This window comes from Python bivittatus, unplaced genomic scaffold (genome assembly GCF_059951505.1).
Source record: "Python bivittatus isolate LINGU-HERP-01145 unplaced genomic scaffold, Pbiv_v1 ctg000480_np1212, whole genome shotgun sequence".
Lineage (NCBI taxonomy): Eukaryota > Metazoa > Chordata > Lepidosauria > Squamata > Pythonidae > Python > Python bivittatus.
The window spans coordinates 102,613,992-102,636,672 of record NW_028277075.1 but is presented as its reverse complement, the minus strand read 5'-3'; the positions used below and the strand labels follow the sequence as shown (position 1 = coordinate 102,636,672).

The following is a 22,681-nucleotide window of genomic DNA, read 5'->3' as shown; positions in this document are numbered from 1 at the left end:
GATGTCCTCTATCACTCCAGCATATCCCCTTTCGGGGGACTGGTAGGAACACCTCCAAATAAAACACTGGACCGCAACTATCATGTTTATTTTCTGAAAATACCACTGGAATATATGCAAAAATAGTACTTCAAATAAAAAATCATGCTTGAAATTTTGACTTTTTTTTTTTTTTGCCACATGCTAGCTTCCCATTTAATTTTTTTGTAATTTAAAATAAATAATAAATAAATAAAATAAAATAATTGGGATATGGTACCTGGCAGTTACCAGAGGAGACATTTGTGAGTGCATATTGAGGATCCAGGGTTTGGACAGTGAAGTAAAAAAAATAGATTTTTCACAGCATTCCCCCCCCCCCAATTATGGAAACCTTCCCTTAAATAGGCATGGGGAAAGGAATATTTTAAAATATGGGAAAAGTAAGCTAAATCATTTTGACAAATAATCTATCTGGTGGAGTGCAGCCTATAAAATAGATCTTTGGATCTATCAATGTCGTCATTTCATGGATCATTGCTGTCCACATAGTCTAGGACTGCAAGAGCAAATAGTGCTATATAGTCTTACATAATTATTAAAAGGACTATTTTTAGGGGGAAAAAGCATTGACGTTACAGCCAGCTAATAGACATCGTCACATTTCCAAAAGTTGTAAATTCAAGAATCGCATTTAATAGCTTCCTTTAGGCTGCTAAACTGCAATCACTGACTTCCTGTTCTCCCTGTTGATATTTGTCTTGCCCCTGGAATTAGATAAGCAGCTTTGCAATATATGAGAAGTTTGCTCATTTGATCATTATGAAAGATGTGAATGTTGAAGATTGGTTATTACAAAGAGGCCCAAAGAACAGGAAGTATCTTCCAGTTTCAATCTTAAGACTCAAATATGCTGCTGATTTTGCCGTTTGGACTTCTGTGCCATTAGGTTTGGATGGTTGTTGAAGCGTAGGTGGAAAAAAGCAGGTCATGTGGAGATAGGGCAAAAGAATGCAACAATCTCCTATGTAACTATTTGCCATCTTGGTACATGAATGTGCACGTTGTAAAGTTGATACAAGATGGAGCAACTTCTGGGGCTTGGGCTGATTCAGTGGGATATGCAGCTGTTATATGGCACATATCCATGAATGTACCTGGGAAAGGAAGAGAGAATATGAAAGGGACAGAGAGAAATCATCATAAATCATGAAGAATTGAAAATGTGGTTATAGTTGTTGCTCTCACTTTCCTGAATATTAAATATAAAAGAACTGTTCTGAACCAAGCATGAATAGGCTCACTCGATTAAAGTGCTATTTAGCAGTCTTCTCACTTCAAATATGAAGAAATTCACTCAGAATTTAGCTGAGAATGTGTACTTTGAAACCCAACTAATGTTTAATGCTAAAAATCAAATCCATGATGTAGCCCAGATGGATGGAGAGGGGCAATCTGTTGTCAGTGAAGGGCAACTCCAGAGTCCTTCACCATTGGTCCTGCTTCCTGAAGCTGCCAGGATTGTCCTTACATTTTTAGGACCGCTAGTCCCCCAATCTAGCCAAGGTTCAATATATCAAAGTTCTACCACGGGATCATGAGCACCATTACAACTCTTGTTAAAAGCCAAATTGGGGCAGGATTGTACCTCTAGAACTGATATGGTGAAATGAACAGTATATTTAAATAGGCTTTATTTTAAAAGCAACAGTAAGTAGTACTTTGTTCCTTGGATACTTGACTTCCACAACGGATCACTCCGATATCACTAGGACAGATAATTCTTTTGACAGTGAGCTTTGGTTGCCTTTGTTCTAACAGTAGGGCCTATGTCAACACTGATGTCAAAGTAAATAGAATAAATGTGTGAAATCAGTTGTAAAAAATTGTCGAACGGCAAACAACAGGATTTGTTCATTTGTTGTTTTTTTTTTTCAAATTGAGTAAGTAAACTGTCAGCAATGATGCAGTCTCATAAGTGCTTACTGGAGCTGAACACTATATATGAGGCTGTGTAAGAAGACTAGAAGGCAGTTGTTTTAGGATTCTCAAGGGTTCCAGAAGTTGCCAAAGGAAGAGAAACGGTGCTGCCTTTCCTGCTTCTTCATATCCCTTCCAGGCATCCAAAGGTAAGAGGTAGGTGAGTTCCCTGGAGCATTAATTTGGTGAATAAAGAGTCATTTTTAGAGACTTAGCAGGGCATCAACAGGTTGCTTTTAAATATCTGCACGTCCTTATTAATGTTTTTAGAGAGAATCAGGTAGACGTTTCTTGATAATAAGCATTGCATCAAGCAATGGACTCAAAATTATTTAAAATTCCGTTTCATTTAATGGGAACGGAAAATGGTTCACATGGAAGAGATTGTTGAGGTAGTGGGAAGACTAGGTAATCAAACAGAATACAAAGAGAGAGAAATTAACTATAACTGCAACAAAAAATCATTGTAAACCCAATATTTTACTTGTTAAACTTACTTTATTCATTTCATTGGAAAATAATAAATGTGAGCTCCTCTAGATATAAAACTCTCCTAATTTTCTAAAATTACTATTTAAATTAAAAAAAAAACATTTTTAAAATACTGTTTTTATAAACCAGAAGAAAACAGTATTTTAGCCAAAGGCAAACACTATTCAATGGCATTAACTTCCAGGAAGAGTTATATGTAACAAGAATCCAATTTTTTGTTTATTCCCAAACTATAGCCCAACTTATGCTTAGCATGCAAACTGTCAATCCCAGACTAGAAATGAACAAGGATGTTTCCTGCCACCATTATTATTAATAGGATTGCATAAAACGGTATTCCAAGGGGAGATTCCCCTCCAGACACTGATCAAAACCAGAGATGCTTAGTTTAAGTAAGGTTGTGTTGGATGCTTTAAGGCGATAGTAAAATCCAAACTACTTTTTTCTTTTTTTGTATTCGTTCATGGCTCCCAGCAAAGAAAGCAGTTACTTTGCTTCAGTTTCACCTACAACGTGCCTTGAACCCAAATGATGATGTGTGTACAACAATTTGATAGCATTTGCTCTAAGAAAATACTCCCCCTAGCAATTATTGTTGCTTTGATTTTGCAAAGTTTCCTTTTCAGAGTAGTAATTTCTCCTGAAGATCATTTAACCTGAGTTTATTTTCAGAAATGAATTCATACAATTAAGTCACATAATACTTAAAGAATATTGGTAGAGTGTATAGTAGCTCCACTGGAAACAATGATCTATTAATGGATGCTGGATCATATGAAACATCTCCTTTGCTGTGTATTAGCTGTTCCATGCCTGCAAATTCCAGTATCAGCTGAATACATATACATAAGTGTAGAGCCTATCATTTGGGAAAAAATATTTAAAAGTAAATTCTATTGGAATCACCGGGGATGGCAAATAGTTGTATTTAGGATGAAAGTACTTAGAATCAAACATTCTTGCTGAAATACTATAAGAGGTTTGGTTGACTTTGCTGCAGCAGACTAACACAGTCAATTTTCCATAAACCTTTAAATCAAGATAAATTATATATTACAATTAATAATTAATTAATACTTGTACTATACTAGGGATAGGCAAATAATTGTACTATACTAGGGATAGGCAAATTGCTACTGTCCAGGTGCAACTTCCACAGTCTTTGGAGCTGCACCTGATGAGAAGTTCAAATTTCTGGGTAGCATCAGATTGTCTGCTGCTGCTGCTACATTTCAGTAAGAAATGCAATCCATACTGTAATTCCTAGATAAGTTAGCCACTTTAGAGTCCTTGGATCTTATTTGGTAAACATATGTTTCAGATTTGAGCCTTGAATCACAATAAAAAGGAACCCAGATAAATAATTATTGCAATCCTGATTCTAAGCAAAAGCAGCAGGCACCCATTTCTTAAAATAAAAAGTGGAACAGATTCTTGTAGTTTTTTTTTTAATTTGCACTTTAGCTGTGATATAGAGATATCTGTCTTTTTAAAAAAATCTAACAAGTAAAACAGAAGTACGAACTCATTTCCTATTAAAAATGGGCCCTTTCAACGTTTCTTTTTCTCTGTGAAGGATTAAATAAAGATGTGCTTCTGATGAAAAAACACAACCTGAAGGAAATACTAATTATGAATATAATTACAATCTGAAATTACAAATGTTGATCTTACCAACAATGGATAAAAAAAAAAAAGATAAGGCAGATTTTGGGGTAAAAGCTAAGCCAATCTGTCCATAATACAGTGCCTTGACTAAAAATTCTTGGAAATTCATTATCACACCAAGCTTTTTGAAGGACCAGAAAGACATAAAAGTAATCAATATAATAAGTATATTATTGTTTTTAATTGTCCAGATATTCTGAATGGTTATAGAAGCATAGGGACAGCTTTGGACTAAGTGCAACCTTGATCCATCTGGAATTTTTAATCTCTGCTGATTAGCAGCAGTTGTCTGGAGATGCTTGGGCAGCCTTCCCTAATTTGGATGCCTGCTTCATATGCAAACTTCAACTCCCAGAATCCCCCAGCCAGCATAACCATTGGTGAGAATTCCTAGAATAAAAGTCTAAAAATCTACATCTGGAGAGCTTCTAGGTTGGGGAAGGCAGTACCAGTATTTGAATCCAGAATGATCAAAGCATATACACTTTCATAGAAACAGTCAAGGCATCTTGATTTAACTCATTCACTTAGGCTATTCTTAGATTTAACAAGATTTCTGAGATATAGCAGCAGAAACAGCTATGGATAAAAACAGGGTTCTGTTCTGTGAAGGAAAGCCAATGCATGATTTTCTGGGGAATCGTAGTCTCAGTAGGCCTTATGCTGCATGCACAGTTGCTTGAACAGGGGCCACTCTCTTTCTGAAAAGGTCAGGTTTTCTTTCATCCCTGAACCAATAGATGTCATCTGGTCTTTACCAGTACAACTAAAATATTTTGGGTTGCTGTTGGTACTGTATACGTCTGGCTTTTTTTCCTCTTTATAAAGGTTATATGATTAAATTAGTTAGGCCAGTCAAGCCTTTCCTGTTTTTCTTATCTTGTCTGAGGATGACTGTAGATGTTAAATTTCTTGTGTTTTAAATGTATGTTAAATTTGTTGTGTTTTAAATGTAAGGAAACCATCCAGCATATATCTTTCCAGTTCTACTTATACCCTTTTCTTCCCACTATAGACTTCAAAACAATAAAACACGATAGTTACATTCCATTTCAACCTAAGGGTGTGATTACTTTAAGAGATACTGAGCTTCATGATGGCAGGGATATAACACAAGTCAGGGCCAACTCTGTACCTTCAGCTATTAACAGTTTCCAGAAAATTCTGAATTCCTGCATGAAATGTTGATATAACCATAGAGTGTAAATGTGGATCTTGAGAACTGAACCTCAATATTTTTTCCCAGACCACCTGTTCTGGATCAGTATGTCTGATTTTTTAATACAATTATGAAAATTATCCTTTTCTTTTCTGTGGAGCTGCTGTGATATATAGGAAGGGTTCAAGATGTTTGCACTATTTTGGGGGGGGAGAGAAAGGAGAAGAGGGAGAGAGAGAGAGAGAGGAAAGAAAGAAAGAAAGAAAGAAAGAAAGAAAGAAAGAAAGAAAGAAAGAAAGAAAGAAAGAAAGAAAATGCCCTCTTATAAAGCAGCGCTGGGAGGCAGCATTGCACCACTAAAGGACACCAGGAAATGAAACCAGAATTGAGCACTATAACTGAAGGTGAGAAGAAAGAGAATGTGAACATTGATAGCAGTGTGTGCAATGCATAATTACAGAGCCTAGTATATGAAATAAACTAGCAAAAAGTCACAGCTAAGGTCTACTGAAACTAAAAAAGCATAAATCAGCCAAGAGTGATATACTCCAGTTTCATTTCTTTTAAATGAATGCAATTTATATTGATGCAATCACCTCTTGCTAAGTTTTGCTTCTTGTTGGTAGTAATCTATAGCAAGCTAGAGAAAGCATTTGGCATTCAAGAGGATATGAAAATTCTGTTTGGAGTCTTACTGCTTGGAGGCAGAAGAAATGGAAACCAAATAGTTTGTATTCTGTCACACTCTCCATCTCTTCACAGTTTTCTGATAGGTAAGCAGCTTTATTTCACACAAAGGCAGGCTAGTGCTGAATTCCTAAATGCAGGAAAACTTGTCTAACTGATTTTGGTGGTTATGTAATGATAATGCATTGCATCCATTGTGACTGGATATTTTTTTCTTGATATTATAATATTTGAAACCCACTGTCAAGTTAGATATTTAATCTAGTTGGATTTTCCCCTCTCTTCCCCCCCCCCCCCCCCCGTTAGCTATGTTGGCTGATAAGGAGTCCTTGGAAATTTTTTAAAAAAACATGTTGCCTTAAGGTGGCATTTAGAGATGTTGGATAGGAAGGCTTTACTCTGTGCTGATAACTGCCAAGACTACAGAGCCTAGCATGAAGATTCGTCATATGGTTGTGATTGTTGTCACCATGGCTTAGCCAGTGGAAAGTACCAAGTTCCCAGCATCTTTAGTTAAAAGGATCAGGTATCATGGAATAGGAAAGAGAGCTACCCAGAGAGTTGGCTGTCTGAGTATGCAGTATTGAGCTAGAAGAGTGGATAGCGCGATCTACTACAAGTTTGCTTCCTGTGCAGCTTGGGTGGCTTCAATATGACAACATGATGCTTGAATCAACCTTAAACGGCTTGAGGTCAGACTACAGGTGGATCACCTGTATATACAAGTGGGGTGGAAGTAAGTTGCACTGACTCTGTTTCCTCCATCCTTGTCCACAGGTAACAGAAATGAAAAGACTTTGGTACCTCGTTGCTGGATTGCTTTTAATGATCGCTCAAAGCACCTGGCAAAGCCCCCTTCAAGATACAGAAGAGAAATCCAGGTAAATGTCAGAATGCTTAAAGTTGTAGTAACCTAAATGTGGCCAATGGATTGTTCTTATATCAGAGGGCAAACAGAAATGGAAATGCTTTTAAGAGACTAACGCTATTTTTTTTTCTTCCTTTGAAAACTGGATAAGTCCAGAGCCTGTCAAGTTATTAATTCTTTCCGTAGTTCTTATTGTTGTCTAAACAGCATCTATTTCTCCTGTTACTGAGTAGTAATTAGGCGACTAATGACCCTTTCTAATAGCAGTTATTTTTAGAATGCATCTCTATCTTTGAAGGAGGTCGATGCACAGTGCAGCACCTTTCAAATGTGCAATCTTCAGTGCAATTAATTTGTTACAAACCACACTTATAGATCATTCAAAGCTTCCCAGGCTGAACCATTAGATGACCCTAGACAGCTGAATGAAGTGAAACGCCACTCACAAGGTACATTCACCAGCGATTACAGCAAGTACTTGGACACGAGACGAGCTCAAGATTTTGTACAGTGGTTAATGAACACTAAAAGAAGCGGGTAAGCAAAATGGACACCCAACCCCAACCCCTTATAAACTGCCTCACTGGGAAATAAATTCACACAAAATACTTGATAACATATAAACTCAAAGAAAGGCATGATGAAATATATGAACAGATACTCTTTAGCTTATTAAGTTTTGCACAAGCTTCACAGAACTTAAGCAAGACTTAAGAGCTTCACTATTCATCCATCCGTTCATCCATCTGTTCATCCAAAGTCTTCCATCAATCCATCTGTTCATCCATCCATTCATTCTAATTTTGCAACCTATCCTATTCTGGAGTCAGGACAAATAGTGACATCTGTATATATTACAGAGTCACCCCAGGAACTGTTTCTTCACGTGCATCACTTTCTCATTCTCTAGCCTAACATTTGAATATTGGGTACATTTCAATGTGAAAAACACAAATATTAGTTAATGAAGGATTATGAGCATTCACTAAAATAAATGGGGATTATGCAATAGTGGCTACTGTCCATATGTGCAACTTCCATATATAAGAAAGGGCAGTAGGTAAGAAAATATTCTGATGGACATATCCTCTGTTCACTAGCCCAAGTAAAGGTACTCACATTTTGGTGGGACATAGCGTGTCTCCTTGATGACATGAGTTGGGATTTACGTAGATTGGGTTAAATAAGGCCTTATATTATTGGCTGTAAACTTAGAAAAGTAAAAAAGCAGCAGTGTACATGGGCCGTAAAGGGTGGAATTCAATGCTATACAAGTAGACTTTCATGTGGTTCATGAGTGCAAGTTATGTGATGGTAGCACAGCCTTCCCAACCTGGTGCTCCCCAGATGTGTTCAGCTTCATCTCCCATAGCCCTCTGTTACCACCATTCGGAGTGGAGTGTTATAGGATCTGAAGTCCAAGCCTTCTAGAAGGCTGAAGCTTAGTAAAGGCTGCTTTACCTGTTTGAGGGAGGGCTATGTTGTCAATTCTGACATAAGCATCACTAGTTCTTAATCTGAACACTGCACTGCTAGGACATGGAGAACTTACTCTTCAGCTTTATATACCTTAGACCAGGTACAGCAGCTCAAATTATTCAGCCTTCCTCTTAGACATAGTGTCCGTTGTTATACAAAATGGCATTGACTATTAGAGTTTAAAGTTTGTTTCAAGGTAGTTACATTTCACGTAATTTAGGGATTAGTTTAAAGCCATAAACTCCCATTCAGTTCAGTTTTCCTATGGTCTGAAGCAAAGTGTATTGCTTATACTGTAAGCCCATTAACACCATTTTGTAATCAGTATATCTGAAATATTAACTGCTAAATATATACAGATTTTCATATAAAACAATATAAACATATACATTCCACTTCACTGATTTTATCTCCAAATAACAATATACTACATCAGAAAACATTGCATTAGGAGTTACATATACAAATACACACCCACACACTCAACTGCAAATTAAAAACATAACAACCCTCTTGGTTCAAAGTAAAGGCTTAACTACTCTGGTATGTTTTTCTCCCACAAAGGCCAAGCAGACTTTAAGAGGATTCTTTAACCCAGCAACTGTCAGACTTTATATCAGACTTTGTGCTAAATCTTTCTAGGCCTTTAACTCCATGTTCAGAAACTGGCTTCTTGGTAGAAATCTTATTCTAGTGGCATGATTAGTTTCTTCATTGTAAACAAGAATGAGGCTATAGATACAGAGAAGATTTGCCTGCTTCAGAATATAGCAAGTGCACCTATTTATAGGTCAGTCCTCCAGGGTTAAAATCCTAAGCTTTTCCTGCCATCTTTCCAAGTCAATGGATATTGGGCTGTTCTCTTCACTGCTATCAGGAAAGACTGGGCATGTTGACTTAGCAATTCTCATAAGCTTGGGGACTTCTAGTTCACCTTCACCCCTAGAATTTAGAAACAGACCGTTTATAACATTGGAAGTCATATACAGTGTACCCATTATGAATAGCGTTCTTTGATACAATTAGCCAAATTGTTGGCCGTGATTTTTATCAATCTCTGGTAAAAGAAAAATTCCACAGAAGAATTTCTTTGATCTCTCCTAAGTTTTATACTATTCAGTTTCACTGGATGTTCTGCAGTTGAAATACTGCAGGCAGGGTGGGGGGAGTCCATTTCCTCATACCATGGCCAAAGTTCAGTTGTGCGTGACTTAAAAACAAACAAATTCTGCCATTTTTTCTGCATTAGGGAATTGGACTCCACCTCCTTGATCATTTAGTCAGTCTTTCCTCCAACTTCCTCAGTGTTACTGTGACATTTTGGGATTCTAGCAGCCCAAACTACTGCACAATAGATTTTTATGAAAGCAGTATAACATTGGCAGTTTTATTTTTCAGCCCCTTTCCTAATGATCTCTAACATAGAATTCACATTTTTCACAGCTTTTTCACAGCTTGCTAAGACATAATTTAGCCTGTACCAGTCTATTCTATAATGGCTTTTCTTAGAGCATGAAAATTAGCCAAGTGTGCTGTGTGGGTGTATTCTGTTTAGGGAAGAACTAGTGAGTGAGAATATAAAATTAAAACACCTTTTCCCAGCTTTTCCCAAATATCCTTTTTGAGGTGAAGTGGCTAGAACTGTACACAGCATTCCAAGTATGGTGGCATCATCATAAATGGGTATATTGGCACTGTGGGACTCATAGTTACAATTTTCAGATGGTCCTTAACATAGAATTTATCCTTTCCACAATGTCCACACACTGGTTGATCACAACATCCTTTTCCTAGTCAATAACAGGATAATGTAGATAGGGTGAGGAGTTTTACCGTATATCACACTGACTTGTGTGCTATAATTGTATAAAAAAAAATAGTATTTGCTATTTTAATGCCTATTGTTCCAATTTGGTAGATTTTTTTCAGAGCTCAGTATATTCATGATCCTTTATTTTATACATGCAGGTATATACACACAGATATGCTCCCCAATAGTTTATAACCACTGTCCTAAAATGTATTTTATCAGAGTTCTATCAGAAGAATGGCAAAAAAATGGTCTTAATGAAACTATTTCTGAAAGAGTATCATTTTAAAGAATTGATTGAAAAAGCTTCCCAAATGTTCTAACTCAAATGTAGGCTCAAGTTAATAACCTGCTTGAGTTTTAATAGAAGACAATTGAACTGGCTGTGTATCGTTCTCAAGCAGAGCAAGGTATGTATGAAACATATACTGGAATTTAGTAATACAATACAGCATTTGGGTTACAATCTAGAACACTGAATGTTGTCATATTGTAGCATTGTTTTTCCAGTCTTTCATATGGGGCCAATTTATATGTCAAACATATGTCTACCCCATGGTATGGCCTTTCTCCTAAAAGAAAGGTCTATTAAACTAGAACACTAAACTGGCTCACCCATCCCAGCATGATGCATTCAGACTAACAATGACTTTTTGGGATTTTGAGCAGGTGCATTTTCTATCAGCTGCTAAATGACCTTTATAACTAGAGATGTCTTAGACTGAATTAAGGATGGAATGAAAAGTGTTTGCTCTATCACTGAACTCTGCTGGGCCCTCTGAATCTTATTTCTGCCCTGGCATATATATAGAGCTCTTAAAACCAAGCTCCATGCACAATTAGAGGAAGCTAATTTTCCTTCCACGAGGTTCTTGCCCAAGAGAATCCTGGGATTGTTCCCCAGCATCCTCTCTGCTCATGTAGACACCAGACAAGGTTCTTGGGCCACACTACTGCCCAGCATGAACTACTAATATGATATAGAGATCTGCCATTATTGATCTTAACTGAGGATCCTAGGGACATTTCCAGGCCATGTCAAAGTTCCTTAAGTTATAGCCTGAGGAACCTCTGTGGTAGACTATATTACTAGAACTAAGAATAACGTGCTATTTGCAACTCCTGAAATTAAATGTACAGTTTGTGGATTTTAATTTTCTTTCCCACCTCTTCAGATGTTTGTTTCATTCATCATTTCTAATGCTGCCAGTCAAAGTAATTTGGTACTTTGCTGTTTCACTCATCAGTATTTGGTTCATTGTTGTCCAAATACTTCATCCTCCATTGTTTTTCCACTATCGTGTATATTATTTTGCTTCTTTTATGTCTTCTCTCAGTTTCAGCAACACAATTGTTTCATCTCAATGCCTTAATTAGATGTTGGTTTAAAAATCTTCTTTGAGTTTCCCTAAGTCAAATTCCTTATAGTTGTCCTGTTGACCACATGGACTTGTCCATGCATTTTTCTTGGCAACAGGAGGGAAGTGATTGGCCATTATCAATTAATTAAATAAAGCTGAATTAATAAAAGGTTGTCATTGTGGCTGAGTTGATTATTGGGACCTCCCTGCCATCATTCTGCATCATTATTTCTCCAACCTAGTGCCCTCCAGGTATGTGGGACCATAGTCCCCAGCAGCATGTCCAGTGGCAAGTGGGGACAGATTCCCAGTAAATAGTTCCCAGTTCCCAGCATGTTCTTGGTGAAAGATTGAAAGGATTCCTCCTGAATAGATCACAGCCCCATGTATGCAGACCAGTGCATCAAATCTGTTGCCTTTCAGATGTTTTGGACTTCAGTTCATATTTGCCCCAGTCAGATGGCCAATGATAAGAGAACTGGGAATTGTAGTGAGTTGCCTTCTCTTAATTTAGATTGCTGACTTGATCCCTGGTCTCTTATTTCTTCTGCAAATAAGTAAAAAACACATGAAATTGGGAGTGCCAAATCCCTGAGTATGGAATAACTGTGGTTTGATGGTAGGGATTTCCTAATGAGGTACAAATGCACACTATCGGCCCAAGCTGGCTCCTAGTGTCCATGGTTGTATCAGAACCTCTACACTCTGACATTTTCAATATATATTTAGCAGAGATGGGATTATACTGTCCCTTTTGAGTGGTTCATGAAATAAGTAAGTAATAGTCTTATCCTCAATATGTTATTTGGACAAATCCACTACAAGATGAGTGTCTGCTTTAGAACCATTATTTGGTTTTAAGGATCAATAAGAGAAGAAGTCGGAACAATTCTAGGGGAGAAGCTTTGTTCAAACTGATTCACAGAACCAACATCTTCTGGTTGGCTGTTTTTTGGTATTTTCCAGCATTCCATGTTCATTGAATATGGATCATTCAATCATTTGGAACAATTACTTCTCATAAGAAATCTACAATATAGAGGAAATGGTTGCGAACAAACTTTCAACCTATGATCATGGCAAACAGTTCACAAAAGTTCATTCAAGACTTGGTCACCACCACCAGGCTGGAAAAGTGGTTGATTAAGTACAGATTAAGCAATTATATGACTTGGTTAATAATAAGTCAGTTTATTCAAATGTATTGCAGGAGGGACTAAATTGTGAAATAATGAATAACTCAATAATAAGTTACATATGAGCAACTGAACAACGGTTTGAAAATGGAAACAAGTATGTCTTCAGTCAGAAAATGATTTCATTCTTTAATTCCAAGTTTAGGTTATAACATTTTTGTCAGTTTTGACATTTTCCTTGGATATTCATTTTATTATAGAGAGTAAACTATGTGTCAGAGAAGGGGAATTAAAGCTCTTATGTATTGTGGGTTTTTTTGTTTTTTTATTTTTGTTTTGTTTGTTTTTTGGTAGCTGTTCTAATCTAGAAAAAACATTATAAGCCTGAATATTCCTAACTACAGGATAGATTGATTGATCAATTAAGTTTACTCCAAGCATAAATATTGTAGCTAATAAAACACAAAATGTTTACAGTCTGTCTGGAATAAAATGCAGAAGTGATAGGATTCATATATGGGATTCTTATCCAAAAATTATTCTTGTCATTTAAATATCACAGAAATGTTTAATTAAGGATATAGTATGTCTTTTTCTACTTGTGTAAATGCCATTTTAATAATTGCGATGGGTCTCTGCCACAGACAACAAGGACTTGAAGACAGAGAGAAAGAAAACTTCCTGGACCAGCTCTCAAGGTATTTTAAGTTAAGATACATTGTGTAATGCAGGGGATGGAACAAAAATAGATCATAAGCTGACTTGACTGGGCCAGTTTTTTTAAAGCCTGGGAAAAGCTGATGCCTTAACTGCAACTATATTGGCACATTCCTAAAACTTCTGGCTTTATTCCAGAGATGTTTGCAGCATACAGGTGCACATAAAGACCTGCCTTTGCCAGCCCTGACGGTGGCTGTCTGATTATGTAGTGGGGGAAAAGGGGCATCTGGACAAAAATTATCTCAATGGTTGATGGCACTGCCTAAGTTGGTGACACTGATGATGAACATTTATTCATTTTATTCATTTATTGCATTTTTATGCTACTTCAGTCAAGTGAATCTGGGGGGGGGGAGATCAAATAAACAAATTCCAATCAGTCATACTTCAGTCTAGAAACACGATTCTTATAGTGGAAATTACCTTATTCAATCTAGCACAGCATAATGTATTCTGATCAGCAGTGGCTCCCTAGGGTGGCGTTCGTCAACAAGATGCCCTCCAGATGAGTTGGACTAACTCCCAGTTTCTAGCAAGTATTAGCAAGTAGATGTTAGGAGCTGAATTCCACATCTCAGTGGTCCTAGGTAGTGGAAAACAGCTTTATGGTCTATATTCTGCTTGCTTGCCTATTTATTTAATAAAGATAGTCCTCTCTACCGCCACTGAGAATTCTAGATGACCCAACTAAGACTTTCTCCAGCCAAGCAATAGGAAAGTGCAAAAGCTGGTATCTAGATCGAGCCCTCCCCCTGCCCCCAATTCTTCCCTTGCCACATTTATTCTTGTGATGCAAGAAAATGAAACAAAAAACATTCATTAGTTGAAAATCCACCCCAGTGCTCTGCTGAAGTCCAGTGCAAGGACATGGTGGCATTAAGGTTGTGGAGAGGAAAGAAAGCCAGAAAGCAGAGATTGGTGGGAGCCGCTGCCAATGAGAGAATGGTACCTCCCCCACTCCCACCCACCAAGCTCTGCAGAACACCAGTGTTGTAACTTGCAGAACAGAAGTTTTGCCATTGGCATTTGAGCCATACGTCAGCTGGATATAAATCATTTCAGTTGCCCAATGTCAAGGAAGGTGTACAATCACAGCTTTGATCTGGGAGTGACGCCCAACCCCGTTTGGAAGTGCTCTGAATCTTTAACCTCCTGCAGTCAAGTATATACGCCACCCCTGAGGTAACTCCTTTCCTAGCACATAGCCCAGGTTACCAAGTATTATACTTTGGGCATGTACAAGTTAAATTGGCTTCAACAACCATCTACACCTTCGTTTTGCAAATATGTTCTCTCAGATGATCACAATGTATTGCTACATGACACATGATGGAGAGACAAATGCTGGAATGTTGCACAGTGCTTCTCATCCACTGTGTACGTGCTGCAGAGAACTATTGCCAGGACCCCAATGTGTATCTGTATAATATGTTTGCCATGAGCACTTCTTTACATTTATACTTGTTGTATTTGATAAACACATAATGTGTAAAGGAATCCTTTGTCAAAAGTTTTACAGAATTTTATACAGGTTTACATCAACAATTCCAAATGGAATACACACAAAACAGAAACTAATATGCTATGTATGAATTAAATGCATACATACTCATCAACTCTGTCTGTCCCTGCTGAAAGAAAGAAAGAAAGAAAGAAAGAAAGAAAGAAAGAAAGAAAGAAAGAAAGAAAGAAAGAAAGAAAGAAAGAAAATTTGTGTATATATGTCACTGACAAAGTAAAAAAACAGGATTCTAAAACACATGGAGTGAAACCTGGCATCATCATCCAGCTTTTTTTTTATATATATAATCCACACAGTTGGGGCAGTAATTACTTTACTAATAAAATTCCAAAAGGACACAAATACAGTTATTTGCAATGCAAATAACTTTATCGAGAATTGAAAGAGGACAAGACAAAGAGGGAAAGGAGATTTTGTGTGAACCACATAGTACATACAAGGCATTTCTGATGTCTTAGGAAAGAGCAGCCTTACAGCTAATTCAACTCCTTGGGAATAATGCTTCCCTAACCACCTCCCTCTCCTGGTCTTTTCCTCAACTATCAAATCCAAAGTCAAATGAAGGGGTGAGAGGCACTGAATCTATAACACCTTTGACTCAGCAGAAGGTCATCTGGAGGATGGATTGGAAAACAGAAACTTTCAAAAAGCTAACACCAAACCAGAACTTTATGTATTACATTTACCATATGAACCTTCCGCCATGTAAGTTGTTCTCTAATCTGAAGCCTCATTAATCTTCATCAAGAGCTATTTGTCTCTTGAGAAAGACATCTTATTCTGGACAACTGTGCACCATGGCCATAAATTAGCCTAAGTCAGAGTCTGCAAAGAGATCAAAGCGGATATATACTTGAGGCATAAACAATGTCTCATAAACACACATGAACTCTTAACAAGTTATTGATTCATTGCTCCCATGACAAGTTTACCAAGTTAGGTATTAGTGAACACCTACAGTATATAATATGAACCTACTATGACTTACGAATAATGTGCTTGGGTTTTCTTTATTAGAGACCTTCAAGTGAGCTCTTGACCTGTAATGGATCTTCCTTTCACATACCAGGAAAAATTTTTGCCAGGCAATCACCTCATGATATTTTGGGCAGCCAAACAAACTTGAGAAAGCAAATGGAATGTGATTTGGCAGAGAGTCATATATCATTTCACCAGGAAGTAATTGCATGATCCCTTTACTATGTGTCTGTTTAGAAAAATAACTAGAGTACTAATTTTTTTAAGTCCTGCTATAAGAATACCAGCAGAATACTTGCTGTAGTGTATATTGAGCATGGAATTATGTACTGCAAAATTTCTGGAAGGAGTGAAACCCATTTCAGGAACCTTGTCATCTAAGGCATCTAAGAACTTGTCAAGAGATGCAGGGAGCAGGTTCTGCTGTCATTGCTGTAAGCTTGCTAATGGTACCATTTCTCTTTTCTACATAGAATGGAAATAACTTTTTATGTAGGTTGCAAAGAAAGAGTACCCATGGAGATTGTCTTGGGACAATACATAAAAGACAAAATATGATGCTATCCCCCATCTTCTCTAACAGACCTACAATCCCATTTTTTTTCCAGAAAGACACCCAGCCTGAGCATCTCACTTCTTTTTTTCTCTCACTTTTGCCACTGTCCTTTGGTAAGGTATGGGCTAAACCTGTTCCTAGTCTTTAGTGATTGCTCAGGAACATCAGCCATTGGGAAATGTGTGGTCCAACAGGCATATCTCATTTCTTCTTCCTTTCTCCTATATCTTCATCATGCTACATTGCAAGGACATATTCAAACTAATTATAAAGGGAGGGAGGGAAGATGCTGGGAAAGAAAAGCGGGAATGAGGTAAGAGTCTAAACAAATAACTCTTCTTCTTTTAGTAATGGACTTGCCCGGCGTCATGCTGAATATGAGAGACATGCTGACGGCACCTATACCAGTGACATCAGCTCTTACTTGGAAGGTCAAGCTGCTAAGGAGTTCATTGCTTGGTTAGTGAATGGGCGAGGAAGAAGAGAGTAAGAAACCATCTGTTGCTACTATTGTTAAAATTTTCTTAGCTTTTGGGAGTTTTTGCAAATCAAAACCCAATGGAACTGCAATGTATTTTCCCTCCTTTGCTTGCTGTATTTCATATTTCACTTTTGAAACCAAAGATGTTCTGCAGGCGTGAAATGATTTAAGTGCCCATTAAAATGTAGCTCTTTGCCGGTTTACTGTGCTGTTACAAACGTGAATAGGTCAAATTTCTCCATAAGGCCAAGTCGTACGGAAGACCAGTTAAGTTCTCATCTTTTGTCTGATTTCTTCCTCTGCTCGTGCATGCTCTACTTATTCTTCCTGATTACCAGATCTGTTCCCACAAATCTCTCCCAAGATCTTTATTTACTTTCCAGCATTCTGCTTTTCCCAATGTTTTTTGTTTGTTTCCCAAAGTTTGTGCAGATTCCTCCTCCCTGAGCTGCTTCTTCTTTCCCCCCAATACCCTCAAGAAGTTGCTGTTAAGCTCATTAGCACACTGTCAGTCTCTTTCCACTCCTTTTAATGTTTTCTTTTTACCTTCCCACTCTCATTCTGCAATATATTGAATATTTACCCCTACCCAGCCTCAAAGCATCCCATAACTTTAGACTGCCAACACCTCTGTCAGTAACCTGTACTCCATCAGTAACCACCTACATCCTGTTCTCACCATTTTCATGAAAACAACCTCCCCTTCTTTTTGCTCCTTGGATTGTTATACCCACTGCTGACTTTAATCGATCTTTCTTGGCAACTGTACATTTGGAACAACATTTTTCTGGCTTCAATCCCTGCACCCCACCAATCTCACTCACCACAGTCCTCGCACACATACATACACCCTTGCTTAAAGGACCTGGCCATTGAAGGTCAACTCATCATTGTACTTTACACCTTTAGACTGTGAGCTCTCTGGAGCAAGGCTTCACGTTCTTTCTCCCTTGAACTCAGTTCTCCATTTCTACATTGCCAACTGTAAAAGTACCATGTATGTCATTGGCACTCTATAAATTTTTATTATTATTGCCATCATCATCATAATAAAATAAGTTCTGAGAGTCAACTATGTGTGTGGAAATTAAGGAGTAAAGCCGAGAAAAGATATTTCTGAAACATCTGGTTAGGATACCCCAGTGGGCATCCTTTGAGAACATTTCTTAGAATAAGGTTGGAGGAGAAGGATAGTGGCTCCAAATGCCTTTGTTTTTTATTAAAAGCGAAGAAGCAGTTTTGTAAGCATCAGCAAAGGTTAGACATTTTGTTGCTTTATTTGGCTAGATATGAGAAATCAATCCCCTTGATCTAATAAAGAACTGGAAGGCAATTACAGTACACCCTTCTTTGCACTTCGTTACTTTTGATCTTCCTTAGGGACACATCCCTGAGAGAACAACTAAGTGTTGCACATAAATGATTATAATGAACCTTTTTTGTTAAAAGAAAGTAGTGATTTTTAACAGAGGAACTAAGAGAACACTGGGAATACAAAGCTTTCCTCACTCCTTGTCCTAGGGGGAAAGAGTTTGATCTCTGCCACATGTATTATTACTAGTACTACTATTACTAGTATTGGCTTCTTTTGCACTATTTGTATGTATACAATATGCTTAATTCACATAAGTTCAAGACAGCTTGGCAAATCTCTGAAATTAATTTCGTTCCTCTGCATTAATGAAATCTAAGATATAAATCTGATGAATACACAAATAGCTGTGTATTCCATTTATATGCCTGTTAAAAGAAACTCTCCAGGCTCATAAAAGAGAATCAGGTTTTTTCTTCTTATATTTATCTTACAAATCTTCAAAAGTATTTAGGAAACAATATAGCAGCATATTACAAATTCTCAGCAAAGGTATTAGCACCTTCTGATTTTGCTAATAGCAAGATAGATCTACATCTTTCCTCCTTCCCCATCTTCTGTTTTTAATCTGGAGTTGGAAAATACGTTGATGAATGGAATCTTTGGCTCAGATGGAAGAATATTTGATTAGAGTATTTTGGTCACAGCTTGTTTACTATAATTACCACTTCCAATAGTAACGCTGAAACTGTCAGACTGATAAAGTATCTTTTCTGTTACTGACCTTGATTAAAAGTATAAGCAAGGAATTTGGAACTTTTGTCATAAAATATTAATTCTGGTGCAATTCCTGGTATCACATGGGACATATGATTCTGAGAAATATTATTGTGCAATGATAATTAAAAAGTTCAAGCTTTCTTATATCACATAGAAGGTCTTCACTGATAAGAACAATAACCTTGTCCTCTGGGAAGACAGATCTCAGAGAATGCAGCAACATTTTTTAAAGTATTCAGCAACAAATTTCCCTAGGTGTTAATGGATTAGTACAGAATGTCCTCTCTCAATGATTATGTCTTGAGCACAGAGCACAATCTATAAACTATTTATTCCAATTTAAAGGAGGGCCTATGGGCTGAGTGTTCCCCAGGTCAGCCAACAGGAAGAAGAACGTGGGATGCATTGGAGTTAACAATGTCACTGATCTCTTTCTCTAGTTAAGAATGGGAATACAAATCTCCACAGGGGGGATTTGATATAATTTAGCAGTTCTTCTGAATGTGATTTAGTTGAAGCAAAAATATTTTCATTTGGATGAAATAGCTGGGCATGAGCTTTAATCTGTACTGTGAAATCAGCTGGACTTTAAAAGAGCTTAATTTTGATTGAAGTGCATGCAACATTTCTCTTTATTCGTTATACATTTTAAAAAGAAACAGATTTTGATACATGAAATAGTAATCCAGGGATTATTTTACTGGAGGGTGGTCGTTAAGAAGATACAAAACCCAGTCCTATATACTTCTGCTGTGGACCGTTGACATCTATTTTTTTATAACCTGTAAAGATATTATTTGTCCATTTTTCCCTCTTAAGTTTCTCAGAAGGAGCTCATACAGGTGAAGATCTTGGTCGAAGACATGCAGATGGCACTTTCACCAGTGATTACAACAAACTCCTGGATGACATGGCTACCCAAGAATTCTTGAAGTGGCTGATTAACCAAAAAGTGACCCAGAGGTGCCTGAATTTTGGCTAATTTTGGCTAATAGCTGTTCTTAGGTTGCCTCATGGTGGAGAGAAAAACGTCACTTGTTTCCACTTCGCTAGTATTGCTTTATAATACTTTCTTAGTACTGTTAGCGAATATAGTATAGTTACCCTATCCAGAATCATGTTTGTAAGATGGGTGGCCATATAAATCATTTAAATAAATAAATAATAAAATAGGATCCACTCCCATGTACCTGTATTGCATTAGAAAGTTGTGATCCCAGGGGCAGGGGCATCCACGAGGGAAGAAAAAAAAAACCTCAGCATGGTAGCCACAACAGCACTATTGAAGTTCCCATCTTGATTTCTTTTTTTTATCCTGTTCTCACTCCCATCCCGATACCCCTGAACTGATGGCTCTTATTCTTTAAAATTGCTATTTTAAGAAGAGCACAGCTATTCTCCAGAACCTCATCTGGACTCCGTGTGTTTTCTTCTATCAGTAGCTCCAAGCTACAGTCTGGTTTATGCAAACCAACCATTTTTTTAAATGTACATAAAAAAGCAGTTTTCTTATTTTTTCATGAAAAGGCTGTGGTAAGAGTTTCTGGCAGAAAGAAAACAACGAAGAAACCATCAAGAATGCTCCCAGATATTCTGTGCATATTTATTATACTGATATCTCATTTTTTTCCTATTAAGTCATGGTGGCCTATATTTCCCACTCCCCATATTATCTTCACAACAGTCCTGTATATAGGTTAGGCTGAAAGCTACTAAGTGGCCCAAAGTCACAGAGTGATCTTCATCACTGAATGGAAATTTGGCCTGAATAGATATTTGATCTCAGATTCCTAGAAGATGATAATACCAGTCTTATCATTAGGTAGAACCAGAGTACACTCCTTTTTCAGCCAAGAGAAGCTTTTCCTCATGGTTTATCTTTCAGGGAAGATATGTCATCAGTAGGGGGACCAAGACTGCATTCACATCCATCCACCAATCTACATTTTTACACGCCGAACGCATGCATCCCTTAGTCCACTCATTTAGCCTCACGTATAGAGCAGGAGCGGGTAACCAATCAAATGCCTCTGGAAGTCCACAGCTAGGCTTCCAAACAATAGCTATTTTTGTTATTGTTCCCTTGTAACTAGAGCCACGCTGCCAGAGCCTTGGGGCTGTTAATAAACTTATTTTCTGTGACTTTTTAATTATCCTTTTAAAGGAATCACCCTGATAGCAGAGGATTCTTTACATTTGCTACATGCTTTTTGATTAAGTTTTTTTTTTTTTTTTTTGCTGTTTTGAACCTTGCGGTGATCAATTTCAGTTGGTACTTCAAACTGGAATTTGCTCGGTCCTAATTATTTGCTACTACCACCAGCAACATAACTATGGATAAAAATTATACAAGATTACAGCCTAACAGCTGTAAGTAGGACTTAACTTTGGCTGGATTGCACACATTATTTTTAGAATTCAAATAAGGTTGGGCAATTGTAGGCATACAAAATTGAAGAAACCACTACAATCTTATAATAAAAAGTTATATGAACTACTAGATTTTAATCGAAAAGCTGTATCTATCCCTCCACAGCAATTATATCAATGTTCTTAACAATATATTTGTCCTTAACTTTTTGTTTTCTTTTGATTCTAGGGACCTTCAGGGAGAGTACCAATAAGATGCAGAAAAAAGCATGGCATCAAGGTCTTCTCTATATCCACTCTCAGCCACTGGAATTTATTTTTTATTTTTTATTTTTGAATTTTAATATTTTTTCTCTGTATTCTAAAACCACAGATCTTGACATGCAAGGAAATGAATTTCACTATTTTATCCTACTATGGAGGGATTTTAAAATGAGTGTTCCCTTGTCAGCTGGAAATAGCTAAAATCACAATATTACTGGTCAAAATGTTTGTTCTATGTTTTCAGATCTTTCTGAAAGATCTTTAAGGAAGCTCTCAAAAAGGCCCCAAGCAAATGTGTTCACAAGACCATTCTTTTATTTTTTTTCTATGAAGATAATATGTATATAAAAAACAATGCACCCAACTAGTATGAACCATTATCAACAAGGCTGACAGCTAAAATTGTGGGGAAATTTCCTTCTTGAAACCTTTGTTATAAAAAGGCTCCATTTTCCAGACCATCAGTGAATAGTCTTGAATAAATAAATGAATAAATAAAACAAATTACACTGCTTTTTTGGTGTCCAACTTTTTTTTAACTGAACTTTTGCTGCTTCTTTTAAAAGTCTCATAAGAACATCACATGAATAATAAAAACTCTTCTCAAAATCTATTCAGTTCACCATTCTTATTTTCAAGAACAATCAACTGACCCTTCTTTCAAGAACAACTTATTGTTGCTAGCACTTTTCCACCCTGGTACCCTACGAAAGAGTTGAATCAACTCCCATAATTTCCAACCACGAGCAGACTGGGAATTATGGGAGTTGAAATCCAACAGCCTAAAAAGAGGGAAATCTACTCTTGTATTTGGCTGATGTTTTAGATATTTAGATATAGATATTTTTATATGTGCGCACGCGCATACACACACCCCAACACACATCTTAAGTCAGATTGCATTTACATTAAATTATAATGAACTTTTAAAGCCTTCATTGTTGGAAATTCACTAATAGTTTTCTTCCATTTTGTAGGCCACAGTATGAAAGACCCACACATGCTACAACTAGTGAAAAGGGCCTTTTTTAATGATATAGTCTCAGACATTTGAGTGATCAAGACTTAGTGCCTAGCTA

General features: G+C 37.1%; 1 protein-coding gene across 4 annotated transcripts; it reads left to right on the top strand.

Moving 5' to 3' along the window:
* Window positions 1–1,988: 1,988 nt before the first annotated feature.
* On the top strand, window positions 1,989–22,116 carry GCG (glucagon). 4 transcript variants are annotated; one of them, XM_025172600.2, is made up of 7 exons: window positions 1,991–2,108; window positions 6,743–6,846; window positions 7,209–7,370; window positions 13,264–13,317; window positions 16,744–16,854; window positions 19,788–19,931; window positions 21,568–22,116. In XM_025172600.2, exons 2-7 carry the CDS (start codon window positions 6,752–6,754, stop codon window positions 21,590–21,592), a joined length of 591 nt encoding a protein of 196 aa, XP_025028368.1. In that variant the 5' UTR covers window positions 1,991–2,108; window positions 6,743–6,751; the 3' UTR covers window positions 21,593–22,116. The 4 variants fall into 4 exon arrangements, with proteins under 4 accessions (XP_025028371.1, XP_025028368.1, XP_025028363.1 ...); XM_025172595.2 differs by having other exon boundaries at window positions 1,994–2,115; window positions 16,744–16,881; XM_025172588.2 differs by having other exon boundaries at window positions 1,996–2,108; window positions 16,744–16,881.
* Window positions 22,117–22,681: the final 565 nt, after the last annotated feature.